The sequence below is a fragment of the Oncorhynchus clarkii genome, chromosome 23, assembly GCF_045791955.1.
Source record: "Oncorhynchus clarkii lewisi isolate Uvic-CL-2024 chromosome 23, UVic_Ocla_1.0, whole genome shotgun sequence".
Lineage (NCBI taxonomy): Eukaryota > Metazoa > Chordata > Actinopteri > Salmoniformes > Salmonidae > Oncorhynchus > Oncorhynchus clarkii.
In genome coordinates, this window is record NC_092169.1 from 37,635,694 (window position 1) to 37,656,575 (window position 20,882).

The 20,882-nt window shown below is 43.7% G+C and overlaps 1 protein-coding gene across 1 annotated transcript in view; it reads right to left on the reverse strand.

Annotated features, from left to right (window-relative positions):
• The window catches only part of LOC139381388 (inactive rhomboid protein 1-like), a 101,134-nt gene that overhangs the window by 13,568 nt on the left and 66,684 nt on the right, over positions 1–20,882 (reverse strand). Inside the window, exons 2-3 of the mRNA XM_071124875.1 lie at positions 13,342–13,494; positions 7,952–8,091 (exon numbers count right to left, since the gene is read on the reverse strand). Of these exons, the coding sequence (XP_070980976.1) occupies positions 7,952–8,091; positions 13,342–13,458 (257 nt within the window). The 5' untranslated portion in view covers positions 13,459–13,494. The remainder of the gene's footprint in view (positions 1–7,951; positions 8,092–13,341; positions 13,495–20,882) is intronic.

Here is a 20,882-nt window from a genome sequence, read left to right on the forward strand (position 1 = left end):
GAGGTCAGTGATAAAGTAGTCTACAGTACTACTGCTAAGAGATGAGCTATAGGTATACCTACCATAGGAGTCCCCTCGAAGCTTACCATTGACTATGTACATACAGAGCTGCGACAGAGCTGCAGGAGTTGTGACCTGCTTTTGTTGGTTATGTTGTCATAGTTGTGCCTAGGGGGGCATATGGGGGAAGGAATGCTGTCACCTGCAGGCAGGTGTTTGTCCACCTGTGTGCTGAGGGTGTCAGGTTCTTGTCCGGTTCTGGCATTTAGGTCGTTACAGACTAGTACATGTCCCTGGTTGATTGATTTCCCCCTCCAGGATGGAGAAGCTGTCTTCATTAAAGTATGGGGATTCTAGTGGGGGGATATAAGTAGCACACAGGAGGACATTTTTCTCTGTTAAGATAATTTCCTTTTGAATTTCTTGCCAAATGTAAAATGTTCCTGTTTTGATTAATTTAATGGAGTGAGTTTGGTCTGCTCTATAACAAATTAGAATACCTCCTGAGTCCCTTCCCGTTTCACACCTGGTAGTTTGGTGGATGGGACTACCAGCTCTCTGTAACCTAGAGGGCAACCAGTGGGTCCGTCTCCTCTATACTATGTTTCTTGTAGGATGACAATGTCTGTATTTCCGATTTCTTTGATGAAGTCCTGGTTTCCGCTCTTTAGGCCAAAGGCAGATGACCTCAGGCCTGGGATATTCCAGGATGATATAGTGAAGGCTTTGTGTTCCATAAAGTGTCCAATATTGTTGGTTGTGTGGTCTGGCCTCAGACCAGTAAGTGTGAGCAGAGCCTGCTGAGCATTTGGTACATGCCATTGGCTTGGGGTAGTGTAAGAGTGGGGCTTGGGCCTGTTTGCCTGCTCACGGACTGGGTGTATGTGTGACTTCCATGTTGAGGCCCTCTTTGCGGGGGTGGCGTGCATGGGGTGTGCAGGAGGGGAATACAGTAGGTCTGATCTTACTGGGCCTAAATGGGATGCGGGCATAGTTGACTTGGGGGGTGGGGATGTGGCTGGTGGTGTAGTGGTCTGGATGTAGGTCTTCTCGGTGTCGGTCCTCTGTGTAGGTCTTGTGGGGGGGGGGGGGGTCTATTGATCTGTTGCTCCTGTGTAAAGTGTTGGGGCTGCGTTTGAGAGCGATGTCCTTTAGAATCTGGGCAAAGGTGAGCACTGCTGCCTTGTATAGGTGGACCTGGTCATAAAGGCTGTTCAAGTCCAGGGTGGACTGGTGGGCCAGGAAAAAATTGGGTTTTGAGGCACAGTCACAGGAAATACTTGCGTTTACCCGCTGTATGGTAGCAGGGTGGAGATAACCAGTTGTGCATTGGGGAAAGTAGAAGAAGCTTTTTCAATCACTCCCTTGAGTGCTGTGGCCACCCTTTCTTGCTGTGCTCTCAGGTCATTTGTGTATTATTATGTGGCTAGGTGAACCTAGTTGGTCCTCAGACAGAAGGACTAGGGTGTTTGGACACCAGAGTTTAGACACACTCTGTTTGGGAAAAAGTTTATTTTTTTCTTGTATATATTTCCCATTGGAGTCCATAAGGAGAACAATCTGTCTCTTGTGTATGTCCTCAGTGGGTGTGGGGGGGTTATCAGGAGGGCTATCAGGGTGCTCAGAGGGGGTGAGAGGCGCTGGGCTTGGGGTTCTTCATTTGTCTGTTCTGCTGTGATGTCGACGCTATGGTCAGGGTCTGGTGTGGACTGTTCTGCTGTGGTGTCGAGACTTTTGTCGGGTGCTGAGGTGGGCTGATCTGCTGGCTTCTCTGTGAGGGTAGCCACCTCTCTAGTGGGTTGTTCTCTGTCACACGCCAACCCCCTCACCCTCTCCTTCAGCAGTCTGATCCTCTCCTCTAGTGCTCTGTTATTCTCCTGCTCCTGATTTTTATCCTGTTGAAGTTGTCTTACCACAGTCCAGAGTGCAGATATGTCTCTCTCCACCTCCAGCTCTCTGGGTCTGGTTAAGGGGGTGTTGTTGTGCTGGACTGTTGTCTGGGTCTGTGCTGACTGGAGTGTAATCACCTGCTGTTCCAGCTCCACCTGCCTTACCTCCAGCTGGGTAAATGTATCCTTCTTTTCAATGAGGGAGTAGTACTCTGTGTTGGCAGGTTGACTTTCCGCTTGGGGTTGCTCGTCTGTGGGGTTATATAACGTCTGGTCTGACCCGCTCGGAGTGGGGATATCTTTCTCAAGGGAAAGCTTCTCCTGCTCAGCTAATTATTTGATTAGGTGAAAGTCCTGCGGAAACTGCTTGGGGTTGCCCTGTACCAATAGTGTTCCAGACTTCTAGAGATTTATATTAACTGACTAAACACAGGGTTAGTGTGCTAATATAGCACTGTGCCATGCCAGGGGATGGTTTGTGTGGAAGGTGAGGTTGCTGATGTTCCCAAATCTTATAATAGTCAGCAAGAAGTGTCTCTTGATTTTCCGTAAGGAGCTTCATTTTGTGCTGTTTTTGTGTCTTATCATTCTTCACATAGGGCTTTGACACCTCTCACTTGACATGTCAGTGCTAATTGTTGTATCAAGCTTGGAAGCCTTAATTTAGCATTCAGTCCTTATAAAGTAATGTCATGTATTTCTCTCCCTCTCTCTCCCTCCTCCTCCCTCCCCCTCTCTCCCTCTCTCCCTCTGTTTGGGGAGTGTGTGTAAATGTAAACAGGCCAATACTCCCACTAACATACCAGCACTTCTCAGGAAGAGAGATTAGAAGGACATAAAGAAACGAGGGAGGTTGTACATGTCAGGCAGAGGAGGGAGCCACAACAAACAGGACAAATCTAGCTAGTAGACATATGTAAACATATGTTCCCCATGCCAATAAAGCCCTTAAATTGAAATTGAATTGAATTGAGAGAAAGCGAACGCACAAAAGGTAGCAAAGTCCTGAACATTGTGCCTGAAAAGCTGACCTGCTGAGGAGTGACAGACTCCAACCTAGCTGGAGGGGTGCTCTCATCTTATCTACCAACATAGACAGGGCTCTAACTCCTCTAGCTCCACAATGAAATAGGGTGCAGGCCAGGCAGCAGGCTGTTAGCCAGCCTGCCAGCATAGTGGAGTCTGCCACTAGCACAGTCAGTGTAGTCAGCTCAGTTATCACCATTGAGACCGTGTCTGTGCCTCGACCTAGGTTGGGCAAAACTAAACATGGCGGTGTTCGCCTTAGCAATCTCACTAGGATAAAGACCTCCTCCATTCCTGTCATTATTGAAAGAGATCATGCATGATACCTCACATCTCAAAATAGGGCTACTTAATCTTAGATCCCTTACTTCAAAGGCAATTATAGTCAATGAACTAATCACTGATCATAATCTTGATGTGATTGGCCTGACTGAAACATGGCTCAAGCCTGATGAATTTACTGTGTTAAATGAGGCCTCACCTCCTGGCTACACTAGTGACCATATCCCCCGTGCATCCCGCAAAGGCGGAGGTGTTGCTAACATTTACGATAGCAAATTTCAATTTACAAAAAAAAAAAAAATGAAGTTTTCGTCTTTTGAGCTTCTAGTCATGAAATCTATGCAGCCTACTCAATCACTTTTTATAGCTACTGTTTACAGGCCTCCTGGGCCATATACAGCGTTCCTCACTGAGTTCCCTGAATTCCTATCGGACCTTGTAGTCATAGCAGATAATATTCTAATCTTTGGTGACTTTAATATTCACATGGAAAAGTCCACAGACCCACTGCAAAAGGCTTTCGGAGCCATCATCGACTCAGTGGGTTTTGTCCAACATGTCTCTGGACCCACTCACTGTCACAGTCATACTCTGGACCTAGTTTTGTCCCATGGAATAAATGTTGTGGATCTTAATGTTTTTCCTCATAATCCTGGACTATCAGACCACCATTTTATTACGTTTGCAATTGCAACAAATAATCTGCTCAGACCCCAACAAAGGAACATCAAAAGTTGTGCTATAAATTCACAGACAACACAAAGATTCCTTGATGTCCTTCCAGATTCCCTCTGTCTACCCAAGGATGCCAGAGGACAAAAATCAGTTAACCACCTAACTGAGGAACTCAATTTAACCTTGCGCAATACACTAGATGCAGTTGCACCCCTAAAAACGAAAAACATTTCTCATAAGAAACTAGCTCCCTGGTATACAGAAAATACTCGAGCTCTGAAGCAAGTTTCCAGAAAATTGGAACGGAAATGGCGCCACACCAAACTGGAAGTCTTCCGACTAGCTTGGAAAGACATTACCGTGCAGTACCGAAGAGCCCTTACTGCTGCTCGATCATCCTATTTTTCTAACTTAATTGAGGAAAATAAGAACAATCCGAAATTCCTTTTTGATACTGTCGCAAAGCTAACTAAAAAGCAGCATCCCCAAGAGAGGATGGCTTTCACTTTAGCAGTGATAAATTCATGAACTTCTTTGAGGAAAAGATCATGATTATTAGAAAGAAAATTACGGACTCCTCTTTAAATCTACGTATTCCTTCAAAGCTCAGTTGTCCTGAGTCTGCACAACTCTGCCAGGACCTAGGATCAAGAGAGACGCTCAAGTGTTTTAGTACTATATCTCTTGACACAATGATGAAAATCATGGCCTCTAAACCTTCAAGCTGCATACTGGACCCTATTCCAACTAAACTACTGAAAGAGCTGCTTCCTGTGCTTGGCCCTCCTATGTTGAACATAATAAACGGCTCTCTATCCACCAGATGTGTACCAAACTCACTAAAAGTGGCAGTAATAAAGCCTCTCTTGAAAAAGCCAAACCTTGACCCAGAAAATATAAACAACTATCGGCCTATATCGAATCTTCCATTCCTCTCAACAATTTTAGAAAAGGCTGTTGCGCAGCAACTCACTGCCTTCCTGAAGACAAACAATGTATACGAAATGCTTCAGTCTGGTTTTAGACCCCATCATAGCACTGAGACTGCACTTGTGAAGGTGGTAAATTACCTTTTAATGGCATCAGACCGAGGCTCTGCATCTGTCCTCGTGCTCCTAGACCTTAGTGCTGCTTTTGATACCATCGATCACCACATTCTTTTGGAGAGATTGGAAACCCAAATTGGTCTACACGGACAAGTTCTGGCCTGGTTTAGATCTTATCTGTCGGAAAGATATCAGTTTGTCTCTGTGAATGGTTTGTCCTCTGACAAATCAACTGTAAATTTCGGTGTTCCTCAAGGTTCCGTTTTAGGACCACTATTGTTTTCACTATATATTTTACCTCTTGGGGATGTCATTCGAAAACATAATGTTAACTTTCACTGCTATGCGGATGACACACAGCTGTACATTTCAATGAAACATGGTGAAGCCCCAAAATTGCCCTCGCTAGAAGCATGTGTTTCAGACATAAGGAAGTGGATGGCTGCAAACGTTCTACTTTTAAACTCGGACAAAACAGAGATGCTTGTTCTAGGTCCCAAGAAACAAAGAGATCTTCTGTTGAATCTGACAATTAATCTTAATGGTTGTACAGTCGTCTCAAATAAAACTGTGAAGGACCTCGGCATTACTCTGGACCCTGATCTCTCTTTTGAAGAACATATCAAGACCATTTCAAGGACAGCTTTTTTCCATCTACGTAACATTGCAAAAATCTGAAACTTTCTGTCCAAAAATGATGCAGAAAAATTCATCCATGCTTTTGTCACTTCTAGGTTAGACTACTGCAATGCTCTACTTTCCGGCTACCCGGATAAAACACTAAATAAACTTCAGTTAGTGCTAAATACGGCTGCTAGAATCCTGACTAGAACCAAAACATTTGATCATATTACTCCAGTGCTAGCCTCCCTACACTGACTTCCTGTCAAAGCAAGGGCTGATTTCAAGGTTTTACTGCTAACCTACAAAGCATTACATGGGCTTGCTCCTACCTATCTCTCTGATTTGGTCCTGCCGTACATACCTACACGTACGCTACGGTCACAAGACGCAGGCCTCCTAATTGTCCCTAGAATTTCTAAACAAACAGCTGGAGGCAGGGCTTTCTCCTATAGAGCTCCATTTTTATGGAACGGTCTGCCTACCCATGTCAGAGACGCAAACTCGATCTCAACCTTTAAGTCTTTACTGAAGACTCATCTCTTCAGTGGGTCATATGATTGAGTGTAGTCTGGCCCAGGAGTGGGAAGGTGAACGTAAAGGCTCTGGAGCAACGAACCGCCCTTGCTGTTTCTGCCTGGCCGGTTCCCCTCTTTCCACTGGGATTCTCTGCCTCTAACCCTATTACAGGGGCTGAGTCACTGGCTTACTGGGGCTCTCTCATACTGTCCCTGGGAGGGGTGCGTCACCTGAGTGGGTTGAGTCACTGATGTGATCGTCTTGTCTGGGTTGGCGCCCCCCCCTTGGGTTGTGCCGTGGCGGAAATCTTTGTGGGCTATACTCAGCCTTGTCTCAGGATGGTAAGTTGGTGGTTGAAGATATCCCTCTAGTGGTGTGGGGGCTGTGCTTTGGCAAAGTGGGTGGGGTTATATCCTTCCTGTTTGGCCCTGTCCGGGGGTGTCCTCGGATGGGGCCACAGTGTCTCCTGACCCCTCCTGTCTCAGCCTCCAGTATTTATGCTGCAGTAGTTTATGTGTCGGGGGGCTAGGGTCAGTTTGTTATATCTGGAGTACTTCTCCTGTCCTATTCGGTGTCTTGTGTGAATTTAAGTGTGCTCTCTCTAATTCTCTCTTTCGTTCTCTCTCTCGGAGGACCTGAGCCCTAGGACCATGCCTCAGGACTACCTGACATGATGACTCCTTGCTGTCCCCAGTCCACCTGGTCGTGCTGCTGCTCCAGTTTCAACTGTTCTGCCTTATTATTATTGGACCATGCTGGTATGAACATTTGAACATCTTGGCCATGTTCTGTTATAATCTCCACCCGGCACAGCCAGAAGAGGACTGGCCACCCCACATAGCCTGGTTCCTCTCTAGGTTTCTTCCTAGGTTTTGGCCTTTCTAGGGAGTTTTTCCTAGCCACCGTGCTTCTACACCTGCATTGCTTGCTGTTTGGGGTTTTAAGCTGGGTTTCTGTACAGCACTTTGAGATATCAGCTGATGTACGAAGGGCTATATAAATACATTTGATTTGATTTGATTCAGGGGATTCATCCTCAGTCACAGGTCATGTGACACCTTCAGGGTATTCATCCTCAGTCACATGTCAAGTGGCACCTTCAGGGGATTTCTCAGTCACAGGTCATGTGACACATTCAGGGGATTCATCCTCAGTCACAGGTCATGTGACACCTTCAGGGGATTCATCCTCAGTCACAGGTCATGTGACACCTTCAGGGGATTCATCTTCAGTCACAGGTCATGTGACACCTTCAGGGGATTCATTACCTCAGTCACAGGTCATGTGACTCCTTCAAGGGACTTCTCAGTCACAGGTCATGTGACTCCTTCAGGGGATTCTAAAACGGTTGTATTAACACATGATCTTAACCTTTCTTTCCTTCATCCTACTCTCTTTCTCCAACTCCCTCTGTGTTTCTCTCTTCCTCCCACTCCCTCCTCTGTCTCTCTCTCTCTCTCTCTCTTACTTGATGATTTGTTTGGGGATGGACGAGCGGCGCTGGGTGACCAGTTTGGGGACACAGGAGCTCCTGCGGCGTACAGACACCAGTCGGGGGCCCTTCTGGCCCTTATGAGGGACCGTGTTGACCCGCTTGAAATGCACCCTCTTCCCACTACACACACCAGACAGGGGGAAGACGGGGAGGTAGGTAGGCAGAGAAGGAGAGAGAAGGAAAACATACAGAGAAAGGAGAGAGAGTGGGAAGTAAAGAGAGGAAAAATATCAATAAAAATAGTATAAAGTTCAGATCAGCCGGAAGAAGAGTCAGTCAGTAAAAGTTAGGGTTTAGAAAAGATATTCAGGGCATGCAGAAATCATAGTAGTGAGTAGTTAAGCAAGGATAGTGGATGGTGTGGTGTGTGAAGCAAGCATGTGTGTGTGTGGTCTCACCTCTTGATGGTCTCTGTGATGGAGGGCTGGCGCTGCAGAGGGGGTCGGGGATAATTGCTGGGGTCAAAGGTTGCGATGCCTGATTGTGTGATCTCACAGGGCATGCTCACACTGTGCAGGAACCCCTGCCTCTTCACCGGCTGCAGCACACACCAGACAACAAAAACGTATTTCTCCTTAATAGCTCAGTGGATTTACTGTAGCTGGTGTACATTGTAATGCATCTATTGAAACTGTATGTAGGCCAGATTACAGTACCTGTATGTAGGCCAGATTACAGTACCTGTATGTAGGCCAGATTACACCACCTCTATGTAGGCCAGATTACACTACCTCTATGTAGGCCAGATTACACTACCTCTATGTAGGCCAGATTACACTACCTCTATGTAAACCAGTTTACAGTGCCTCTCTCTACCTGTATGTAGGCCAGATTACAGTACCTGTATACAGGCCAGATTATAGTAACTGTATCTATGAATGTGTGTGCTGTACCTGTATAAGTGTGTTTTCGGTGTCTATTGATTTGCATTGTATCTGTAACGTAAGGTGTGAGTGAGTAAGTGTCCAGAAAAGAGCCCTAATTTTCCACAACAAAGCCATCACCTACAGTGAAATTAACCAGGAGAAGAGTCCCCTAAACAAACTGGTCCTGGGGTTCTGTTCACAAACACAAACAGACCCCACAGAGCACCAGGACAGCAACACAATAAACCCAACCAAATCATGAGAAAACAAAAAGATAATTAATTACTTGACACATTGAAAATAATTTACAAAAACACTGAGCAACTAGAATGCTATTTTGCCCTAAACAGACAGTACACAGTGGCAGAATACCTGACCAACGTGACTGACCCGAATTTAAGGAAATCTTTGACTATGTACAGAATCAGTGAGCATTGCCTTGCTTTTGAGAAAGGCTGACGTACGCAGATCTGGCTCTGAAGAGAAGACAGGCTATGTGCACACTGCCCACAAAATGAGGTGGAAACTGAGCTGCACTTCCTAACCTCCTGCCAAATGTAGGACCATATTAGAGACACATATTTCCCTCAGATTACACAGATCCACAAAGAACTCAAAAACAAATCCAATGTTGATACACTCCTTGGGGGGGGGGGGGGGGTTAAGTAAAGAAATAAAACAACAGTAAAAATACATTTGAAAATAACAGTAGCAAGGCTACATATATACAGAAAACCGGTTAGCAAGCGGTACCAGAGTGCCAAGTCTAGGACAAAAAGTATTCTCAACAGTTTTTACCCCCAAGCCATAAGACTCCTGAACAGGTAATCAAATGGTTATTGCATTATGTGCACCCCCCCATCCCCTCTTTTACGCTGCTGCTACTCTCTGTTTATCATATATGCATAGTCACTTTAACTATACATTCATGTACATCCTACCTCAATTGGCCCGACCAACTAGTGCTCCCGCACATTGACTAACCGGGCTATCTGCATTGTGTCCCACCCACCAACCCCTCTTTTACGCTACTGCTACTCTCTGTTCATCATATATGCATAGTCACTTTAACCACACCTACATGTACATACTACCTCAATAAGCCTCCATGCAATAGCAGAGAGAACAGTCTATGACTGGGGTGGCTGGGGTCTTTGACAATTTTTAGGGCCTTCCTCTGACACCGCCTGGTGTAGAGGTCCTGGATGGAAGGCAGCTTTGCCCCAGTGATGTACTGGGCCGTACGCACTACCCTCTGAAGTTCCTTGCAGTCAGAGGCCGAGCAATTGCCGACCCAGGCAGTGATGCAACCGGTCAGGATGCTCTCGATGTTGCAGCTGTAGAGCCTCTTGGTGTGTTTGGACCAATCTAGTTTGTTGTTGATGTGAACACCAAGGAATTTGAAGCTCTCAACCTGCTCCACTACAGCCCCGTCGATGAGAATGGGGACGTGCTCGGTGCTGCTTTTCCTGTAGTTCACAATCATCTCCTTAGTCTTGGTTACGTTGAGGGATAGGTTGTTATTCTGGCACCACCCGGCCACGTCTCTGACCTCCTCCCTATAGTCTGTCTTGTCATTGTCGGTGATCAGGCCTACCACTGTTGTGCTGTCTAAAAACTTAATGATGGTGTTGGAGTCGTGCCTGGCCATGCAGTCGTGGGTGAACAGGGAGTACAGGAGGGGACTGAGCATGCACCCTGGGGAGCTCCGGTGTTGAGGATCAGCGTGGCAGATGTGTTGCTACCTACCCTCACACTCTATGGGGGTCCACAGGGTTCAATTCTCAGGCCCACTCTTTTCTCCGTATATATCAATGATGTCGCTCTTGCTGCCGGAGATTCTTTGATCCACCTCTATGCAGACAACAACATTCTGTATACATCTGGCCCTTCTTTGGACACTGTGTTAACAAACCTCCAAACGAGCTTCAATGCCATACAACTCTCCTTCCGTGGCTTCCAACTGTTCTTAAATGCTAGTAAAACGAAATGCATGCTCTTCAACCGATCGGTGCCCGCACCCGCCTGCCCCACTAGCATCACTACTCTGGATGGTTCTTACTTAGAATATGTGGACAACTATAAATACCTAGGTGTTTGGCTAGACTGTAAACTCTCCTTCCAGACTCACATTAAGCATCTCCAATCCAAAGTTAAATCTAGAATCGGCGTCCTATTTCGCAATAAAGCCTCCTTCATTCATGCTGCCAAACACCCTCGTAAAACGGACTATCCTACCGATCCTTGACTTCGGCGATGTCATTTACAAAATAGCCTCCAACACTCTACTCAGCAAATTGGATGCAGTCTATCACAGTGCTATTTGTTTTGTCACCAAAGCCCCATATACTACCCACCACTGTGACCTGTATGCTCTCGTTGGCTGGTCCTCGCTATAAATTCGTCGCCAAACCCACTGGCTCCAGGTCATCTATAAGTCTTTTCTAGGTAAAGATCCACCTTATCTCAGCTCACGGGTCTCCATAGCAACACCCACCGGTAGCACGCGCTCCAGCAGGTATATTTCCCTGGTCATCCTCAAAGCCAACAACTCCTTTGGCCGCCTTTCCTTCCAGTTCTCTGCTGCCAATGGCAAAAATCACTGAAGTTCGTGACTTATATCTCCCTCACTAACTTTAAGCGTCAGCTGTCAGAGCAGTTTACCGATTGCTGCTGCTGTACACAGGACATCTGTAAATAGCCCATCCAACCAACTACCTTCCTCATCCCAATATTTGTTTTTGTTTTCCTGCTCTTTTGCACACCAGTATTTCTACTTGCACATCCTTGTCTGCACATATATCACTCCAGTGTAAATTGCTAAATTGTAATTACTTCGCCACTATTGGCCTATGTATTGTCTTACCTCCTTACTTCATTTGCACACACTGTATACAGATGTTTCTATTGTGTTATTGTCTGTATGTTTGTTTATTCCATGTGTAACTCTGTGTTGTTGTTTTTGTTGCACTGCTTTGCTTTATCTTGGCCAGGTCGCAGTTGTAAATGAGAACTTGTTCTCAACTGGCATACCTGGTTAAATAAAGGTGAAATAAAATACAGTGCCTTGCGAAAGTATTCGGCCCCCTTGAACTTTGCGACCTTTTGCCACATTTCAGGCTTCAAACATAAAGATATAAAACTGTATTTTTTTGTGAAGAATCAACAACAAGTGGGACACAATCATGAAGTGGAACGACATTTATTGGATATTTCAAAAAAAATTAACAAATCAAAAACTGAAAAATTGGGCGTGCAAAATTATTCAGCCCCTTTACTTTCAGTGCAGCAAACTCTCTCCAGAAGATCAGTGAGGATCTCTGAATGATCCAATGTTGACCTAAATGACTAATGATGATAAATACAATCCACCTGTGTGTAATCAAGTCTCCGTATAAATGCACCTGCACTGTGATAGTCTCAGAGGTCCGTTAAAAGCGCAGAGAGCATCATGAAGAACAAGGAACACACCAGGCAGGTCCGAGATACTGTTGTGAAGAAGTTTAAAGCCGGATTTGGATACAAAAATATTTCCCAAGCTTTAAACATCCCAAGGAGCACTGTGCAAGCGATAATATTGAAATGGAAGGAGTATCAGACCACTGCAAATCTAACAAGACCTGGCCGTCCCTCTAAACTTTCAGCTCATACAAGGAGAAGACTGATCAGAGATGCAGCCAAGAGGCCCATGATCACTCTGGATGAACTGCAGAGATCTACAGCTGAGGTGGGAGACTCTGTCCATAGGACAACAGTCAGTCGTATATTGCACAAATCTGGCCTTTATGGAAGAGTGGCAAGAAGAAAGCCATTTCTTAAAGATATCCATACAAAGTGTCGGTTAAAGTTTGCCACAAGCCACCTGGGGGAGACACCAAACGTGGAAGAAGGTGCTCTTGTCAGATGAAACCAAAATTGAACTTTTTGGCAACAATGCAAAACGTTATGTTTGGCGTAAAAGCAACACACCATCCCCACTGTCAAACATGGTGGTGGCAGCATCATGGTTTGGGCCTGCTTTTCTTCAGCAGGGACAGGGAAGATGGTTAAAATTGATGGGAAGATGGATGGAGCCAAATACAGGACCATTCTGGAAGAAAACCTGATGGAGTCTGCAAAAGACCTGAGACTGGGATGGAGATTTGTCTTCCAACAAGACAATGATCCAAAACATAAAGCAAAATCTACAATGGAATGGTTCAAAAATAAACATATCCAGGTGTTAGAATGGCCAAGTCAAAGTCCAGACCTGAATCCAATCGAGAATCTGTGGAAAGAACTGAAAACTGCTGTTCACAAATGCTCTCCATCCAACCTCACTGAGCTCGAGCTGTTTTGCAAGGAGGAATGGGAAAAAATGTCAGTCTCTCAATGTGCAAAACTGATAGAGACATACCCCAAGCGACTTACAGCTGTAATCGCAGCAAAAGGCGGCGCTACAAAGTATTAACTTAAGGGTGCTGAATAATTTTGCACGCCCAATTTTTCAGTTTTTGATTTGTTAAAAAAGTTTGAAATATCCAATAAATGTCGTTCCACTTTATGATTGTGTCCCACTTGTTGTTGATTCTTCACAAAAAAATACAGTTTTATATCTTTATGTTTGAAGCCTGAAATGTGGCAAAAGGTCGCAAAGTTCAAGGGGGCCGAATACTTTCGCAAGGCACTGTAAATGCATAAAAAACTATTTGCACATCATTACAACACTGTATTTAGACATAACATGACATTTGAAATGTCTTTATTCTATTGGAACTTTTGTGAGTGTAATGTTTACTGTTCATTTTATTGTTTATTTCCCTTTTCTTTATTATCTATTTCACTTGCTTTGGCAATGTAAACATATGTTTCCCATGCCAATAAAGCCCTTTGAATTGAATTGAGAGAGACAGATTGAGAGAGAGAGAGGTGTTTCATCATACCTGTATTAAAGTTAAGGGCTCATCCAGGGACAGCTGTGGGGGGATGTCCACTCTGAGCCATGGAGGTTTCTTCCTCTGCAGACTGCTGCTCTCCTGGGGCTGGCTGGGCTCAGCCATGCTCTCTACCGCCCCCTACCGCGCTACACCTGCCAGCTGGAGACACATGGAGAGGAAGGAGAGATGTGAGACAGAAGTTCAGAACGCACACACAAGCACACACACACACCCACACACAGTAGCCGTACTACAGATAAACCCAGCGATCTGACACAGAGTGGAGCGCATTGAGCAGCTTTATTGAGTACTTTTCATGATTGGGTAATTCCATAATCCTAATGCTGCCAGCCCAGCCCATCACAGACAGACAGATTGCCCTCTAAACTGGACATACCCTGCCCTGTGTCCACTGTCTGTCTGCCCATCTGGACACAGCCTCAGATTTAGGCTTTAGAGCAGTCTGCTCTGGGCTGTCTTTATGTATATTCACGGCCTTCTTCCATTCAGTGTAGTCATCAGTGCTATCACTGTACCACTGCATGACCAAGGCAGACCTATGATTTCCATGGACTGTTTTGAAGTCTTTGTACTACTATAAACTCCCACAAGGGGGCAGTGACTGCCTCTAAAACTTCTCCCCAATAAATGTTGTATTTACTGTTAGTCTTTGAACTCGGCCACCTCTGCGTGGGGGGTGGCTGAGGATGTTTATACACACACACACACACACACACACACACACACACACACACACACACACACACACACACACACACACACACACACACGCACACACGCACACACACACCCTTTATACAGTAAACCTCTAACAAGCTGCTAATCAAGGCCAACCCCTGGAAGCAGCCATCTGCACCGGAACCGCTGCATCAAAGGACCAGCCTGACTCAAGTATAATGAGGGGTTCAACTCCACACATATAGTACTGAGGAATCCTGTGGACAGAACCACAGAGAGGGATTGATTGGGATACTGTACACATACAATTCAAACCTAAACCCACACCGTCTACAGACTGGCAGGGGGTTTCTGGCAGGGGACTGGCAGGGGGTTTCTCCTTTCTCAAGGAGTTGACTAATACAGTGCCTTGCGAAGGTATTCGGCCCCCTTGAACTTTGCGACCTTTTGCCACATTTCAGGCTTCAAACATAAAGATATAAAACTGTATTTTTTTGTGAAGAATCAACAACAAGTGGGACACAATCATGAAGTGGAACGACATTTATTGGATATTTCAAACTTTTTTAACAAATCAAAAACTGAAAAATTGGGCGTGCAAAATTATTCAGCCCCCTTAAGTTAATACTTTGTAGCGCCACCTTTTGCTGCGATTACAGCTATAAGTCGCTTGGAGTATGTCTCTATCAGTTTTGCACATCGAGAGACTGAAATTTTTTCCCATTCCTCCTTGCAAAACAGCGCAAGCTCAGTGAGGTTGGATGGAGAGCATTTGTGAACAGCAGTTTTCAGTTCTTTCCACAGATTCTCGATTGGATTCAGGTCTGGACTTTAACTTGGCCATTCTAACACCTGGATATGTTTATATTTGAACCATTCCATTGTAGATTTTGCTTTATGTTTTGGATCATTGTATTTTTTTGAAGACAAATCTCCGTCCCAGTCTCAGGTCTTTTGCAGACTACATCAGGTTTTCTTCCAGAATGGTCCTGTATTTGGCTCCATCCATCTTCCCATCAATTTTAACCATCTTCCCTGTCCCTGCTGAAGAAATCAGGCCCAAACCATGATGCTGCCACCACCATGTTTGACAGTGGGGATGGTGTGTTCAGGGTGGTGAGCTGTGTTGCTTTTACGCCAAGCATAACGTTTTGCATTGTTGCCAAAAAGTTCAATTTTGGTTTCATCTGACCAGAGCACCTTCTTCCACGTGTTTGGTGTGTCTCCCAGGTGGCTTGTGGCAAACTTTAAACGACACTTTTTATGGATATCTTTAAGAAATGGCTTTCTTCTTGCCACTCTTCCATAAAGGCCAGATTTGTGCAATATACGACTGATTGTTGTCCTATGGACAGAGTCTCCCACCTCAGCTGTAAATCTCTGCAGTTCATCCAGAGTGATCATGGGCCTCTTGGCTGCATCTCTGATCAGTCTTCTCCTTGTATGAGCTGAAAGTTTAGAGGGACGGCCAGGTCTTGGTAGATTTGCAGTGGTCTGATACTCCTTCCATTTCAATATTATCGCTTGCACAGTGCTCCTTGGGATGTTTAAAGCTTGGGAAATCTTTTTGTATCCAAATCCGGCTTTAAACTTCTTCACAACAGTATCTCGGACCTGCCTGGTGTGTTCCTTGTTCTTCATGATGCTCTCTGCGCTTTTAACGGACCTCTGAGACTATCACAGTGCAGGTGCATTTATACGGAGACTTGATTACACACAGGTGTATTGTATTTATCATCATTAGTCATTTAGGTCAACATTGGATCATTCAGAGATCCTCACTGAACTTCCGGAGAGAGTTTGTAGCACTGAAAGTAAAGGGGCTGAATAATTTTGCACGCCCAATTTTTCAGTTTTTGATTTGTTAAAATAGTTTGAAATATCCAATAAATGTCGTTCCACTTCATGATTGTGTCCCACTTGTTGTTGATTCTTCACAAAAAAATACAGTTTTATATCTTTATGTATGAAGCCTGAAATGTGGCAAAAGGTCGCAAAGTTCACTTTCGCAAGGCACTGTATATTGCTTGCCATGTGTCAAGAGCTAGGATATGATCTTTGATGTAAGCCTTAGGCAAACTTGTATTGATATAATCATTCATTCATCCATTCAGCAGGTTGGTCTTGTAATTGATTGTTGAGGCTGAATATTCAGCCAAGTCCAACAAGCTGTGTGCTATTCAATACCAGCAGAGACTCACTAGCCAGCCAGGCAGTGAGAGAGGCTGTTTCCAAACCCAAGATAATGGCGTTTTACTGTGTCTTTTGTGTGTTCTGTGTGTTTTGTGTTCAGTGTTTCATGTTTTGTGTTTCATGTGCTGTATGCTCTGTGTTCTGTGTTCTGTGCATTCTGTGTTCTGTGTGCTCTTTGTTCTCTGTGTTATGTGTTCTGTGTGTTCTGTGTTCTGTGCATTCGGTGTTCTGACAGTCATTCTGTGGTTGGTTCTAGAACCCTGTGTGCTCCTGCATTCACGGTAAACTCTGCTAAATCGGAAATGACCTTTACATTTCTATTGCGCAATCTGTAACGGTTCAGCCATCCAGAATGATTAGAGCTCCTACAAATAGCACCATAACAATACGACCACATCCTAAAACAAAACAAAAAAACGAAAGCACTGCTTCTCTCACCCCCCTTTTGACACAAAATACATTGTTTGTTATTTCATGATCCCTCTATCGCTCTATTCCTCTTTCACCCAGTCAGTTTTCTACATCTCTGTGTGTGTGTCATACGACTAACGGATTAAGGCTTTAAACCTGCAGTGTGGGTTGATGATACATGATGATACCCCTCCTCCTGTGTCAGCCTAGTAGGTCTGGGCAACTCCAGTCCTCCAGGGCCTGATTGGTGTCACACTTTTGCCCCAGTCCCATCTAACACACCTGACTCCAATAATCACCTAATCATGATCTTCAGTTTAGAATTAAATTTGATTAATCAGCTGTGTTTGGTAGGGATGGAGCAAAAGTGTGACACCAATCAGGCCCTAGAGGACTGGAGTTGCCCTCCTGTGGAGGGAGATCAGGACAGGAACTGGATGGGTGATATCATAAACATCAAGAATCTCCAGGAATTCACCCTGCACCAGGAGTCAAATGGAACTGAATGGAAGTGAGTTTTCATTGAATGGAACAGAATGAATGGGTTTGCTCTTGTTTCATGAACCTTGGTGTTGATTTCACTACAGTACATGGATGGATTTACTCCAGAGATGGATCTTCTCTAACAGTTATGTAACTACAGTAAGTACTTGGGCCTGTTTTACATTAATGGACAGTTCCACCAGACACATCTTATTGAAATTCAACAGAATGTCACTTTGCATATAATAGTTGTCCTAACATTGTCTTCTCCTACCCTGTTTGCTGTACTCATGGTAAGAGCTTTGCACTGTATGGTACTGGGGTTGAATGGAGCTCATGTTACTCCTCATTGTGTCTATATCAATAGCCTTGCACTTTCCAAACCAATGGCTCTCTCTCTCTCTTGCACTCTCTTTCTCGCTCTCCCTATCGCTCCCTTTCTCCTACTCTCTCTCTCCTCCTTCTCTCCATCTCTACTTCTACCTCTTTCATTTCAGCCTTCCTTTCTCGAGAAAAAAGAAAAAAGAAAAGAAATGCCACGCTGCATTTTTATGACATTATAACTGGCACAAGGTCAGTGTAACCTTACAGAGCCTGATCCCAGCTCTTCTCCTTTCAGCTTAACAGAGCATTGTAGAGGAGCTCTGCTTTCTTTATGCTTTATGGACTATGGACAAACCAATAAGCCTGATAGCATCTCAGTCCAAACAGTGATATTTCCCCTCTTGTGTCATGTCAATGGACTTCTGTGTTATGCATCTTTGGCTGGAATCAATATTTGATGTGTTAGAAAAAATCTGATGCTGTTTCTAATATTTGACGTGTTTCTGTTATTTATTTTGAATTAATATCTCAGTTCTAATGAACCAAATGCAACTTTACCCATCATCTGCTCCTAGATCAGTCCTAGGCATGCCTCCCCTCCCCCTATGTGACATTTGAGGTCTGTGTAGTGGGTTTTGATTTGTGCCAGATGTTAGTCATATCTGTGTCTCTTCTGGGGCCTTCCCTTGTTTTGTGTGATTACAACATCTCACACCTGCTGCAAAAAACTCAGAGTTAAGAGAGGAATACAGTTAGAATCATAGAGAAGACAACAGAGAGAATCATAGAGAAGACAACAGAGAATCATAGAGAAGACAACAGTGAGAATCATAGAGAACACAACAGAGAATCATAGAGAAGACAACAGTGAGAATCATAGAGAAGACAACAGAGAATCATGGAGAAGACAAAAGTGAGAATCATAGAGAAGACAACAGAGAGAATCATAGAGAGGAAAACAGAGAGAATCATAGAGAAGACAACAGTGAGAATCATAGAGAAGACAACAGAGAGAATCATAGAGAAGACAACAGAGAATCATAGAGAAGACAACAGTGAGAATCATAGAGAAGACAACAGAGAGAATCATAGAGGAGACAACAGTTAGAATCATAGAGAAGACAAGAGAGAATCATAGAGAAGATAACAGTGAGAATCATAGAGAAGACAACAGAGAGAATTATAGAGAAGACAACAGAGAATCATAGAGAAGACAACAGTTAGAATCATAGAGAAGACAAAAGAGAGAATCATAGAGAAGACAACAGTGAGAATCGTAGAGAAGACAACAGTGAGAATCATAGAGAAGACAACAGAGAATCATAGAGAAGACAACAGTGAGAATCATAGACAAGACAACAGTGAGAATCATAGAGAAGACAACAGTGAGAATCACCGAGAAGACAACAGTGAGAATCATAGAGAAGACAACAGAGAGAATCATAGAGAAGACAACAGAGAATCATAGAGAAGACAAAAGTGAGAATCATAGAGAAGACAACAGAGATAATCATAGAGAAGACAACAGAGAGAATCATGGAGAAGACAACAGTGAGAATCATAGAGAAGACAACAGAGAGAATCATAGAGAAGACAACAGTGAGGATCATAGAGAAGACAACAGAGAGAATCATAGAGAAGACAACAGAGAATCATAGAGAAGACAACAGTTAGAATCATAGAGAAGACAACAGTGAGAATCATAGAGAAGACAACAGAGAGAATCATAGAGAAGACAACAGTGAGAATCATAGAGAAGACAACAGAGAGAATCATAGAGAAGACAACAGTGAGAATCATAGAGAAGACAACAGAGAGAATCATAGAGAAGACAACAGTGAGAATCATAGAGAAGACAACAGAGAGAATCATAGAGAAGACAACAGAGAATCATAGAGAAGACAACAGTTAGAATCATAGAGAAGACAACAGTGAGAATCATAGAGAAGACAACAGAGAGAATCATAGAGAAGACAACAGAGAGAATCATAGAGAAGACAACAGTGAGAATCATAGAGAAGACAACAGAGAGAATCATAGAGAAGACAACAGAGAATCATAGAGAAGACAACAGTTAGAATCATAGAGAAGACAACAGTGAGAATCATAGAGAAGACAACAGAGAGAATCATAGAGAAGACAACAGAGAGAATCATAGAGAAGACAACAGTGAGAATCATAGAGAAGACAACAGTGAGAATCATAGAGAAGACAACAGTGAGTATCATAGAGAAGACAACAGTGAGTATCATAGAGAAGACAACAGTGAGTATCATAGAGAAGACAACATAGAGAAGACAACAGTGAGTATCATAGAGAAGACAACAGAGAGAATCATAGAGAAGAAAACAGTGATAATCATAGAGAAGACAACAGTGAGAATCATAGAGAAGACAACAGAGAGAATCATAGAGAAGACAACAGAGAGAATCATAGAGAAGACAACAGAGAGTATCATAGAGAGGACAACAGTGAGAATCATAGAGAAGACAACAGTGAGAATCATAGAGAAGACAACAGAGAGAATCATAGAGAAGACAACAGAGAGAATCATAGAGAAGACAACAGAGAGAATCATAGAGAAGACAACAGAGAGAATCATAGAGAAGACAACAGAGAGAATCATAGAGAAGACAACAGAGAGAATCATAGAGAAGACAACAGTGAGAATCATAGAGAAACAACAGAGAGAATCATAGAGAAGACAACAGTGAGAATCATAGAGAAGACAACAGAGAGAATCATAGAGAAGACAACAGATAATCATAGAGAAGACAACAGTTAGAATCATAGAGAAGACAACAGTGAGAATCATAGAGAAGACAACAGAGAGAATCATAGAGAAGACAACAGAGAGAATCATAGAGAAGACAACAGTGAGAATCATAGAGAAGACAACAGAGAGAATCATAGAGAAGACAACAGAGAATCATAGAGAAGACAACAGTTAGAATCATAGAGAAGACAACAGTGAGAATCATAGAGAAGACAACAGAGAGAATCATAGAGAAGACAACAGAGAGAATCATAGAGAAGACAACAGTGAGAATCATAGAGAAGACAACAGTGAGAATCATAGAGAAGACAACAGTGAGTATCATAGAGAAGACAACAGTGAGTATCATAGAGAAGACAACAGTGAGTATCATAGAGAAGACAACATAGAGAAGACAACAGTGAGTATCATAGAGAAGACAACAGAGAGAATCATAGAGAAGAAAACAGTGAGAATCATAGAGAAGACAACAGTGAGAATCATAGAGAAGACAACAGAGAGAATCATAGAGAAGACAACAGAGAGAATCATAGAGAAGACAACAGAGAGTATCATAGAGAGGACAACAGTGAGAATCATAGAGAAGACAACAGAGAGAATCATAGAGAAGACAACAGAGAGAATCATAGAGAAGACAACAGAGAGAATCATAGAGAAGACA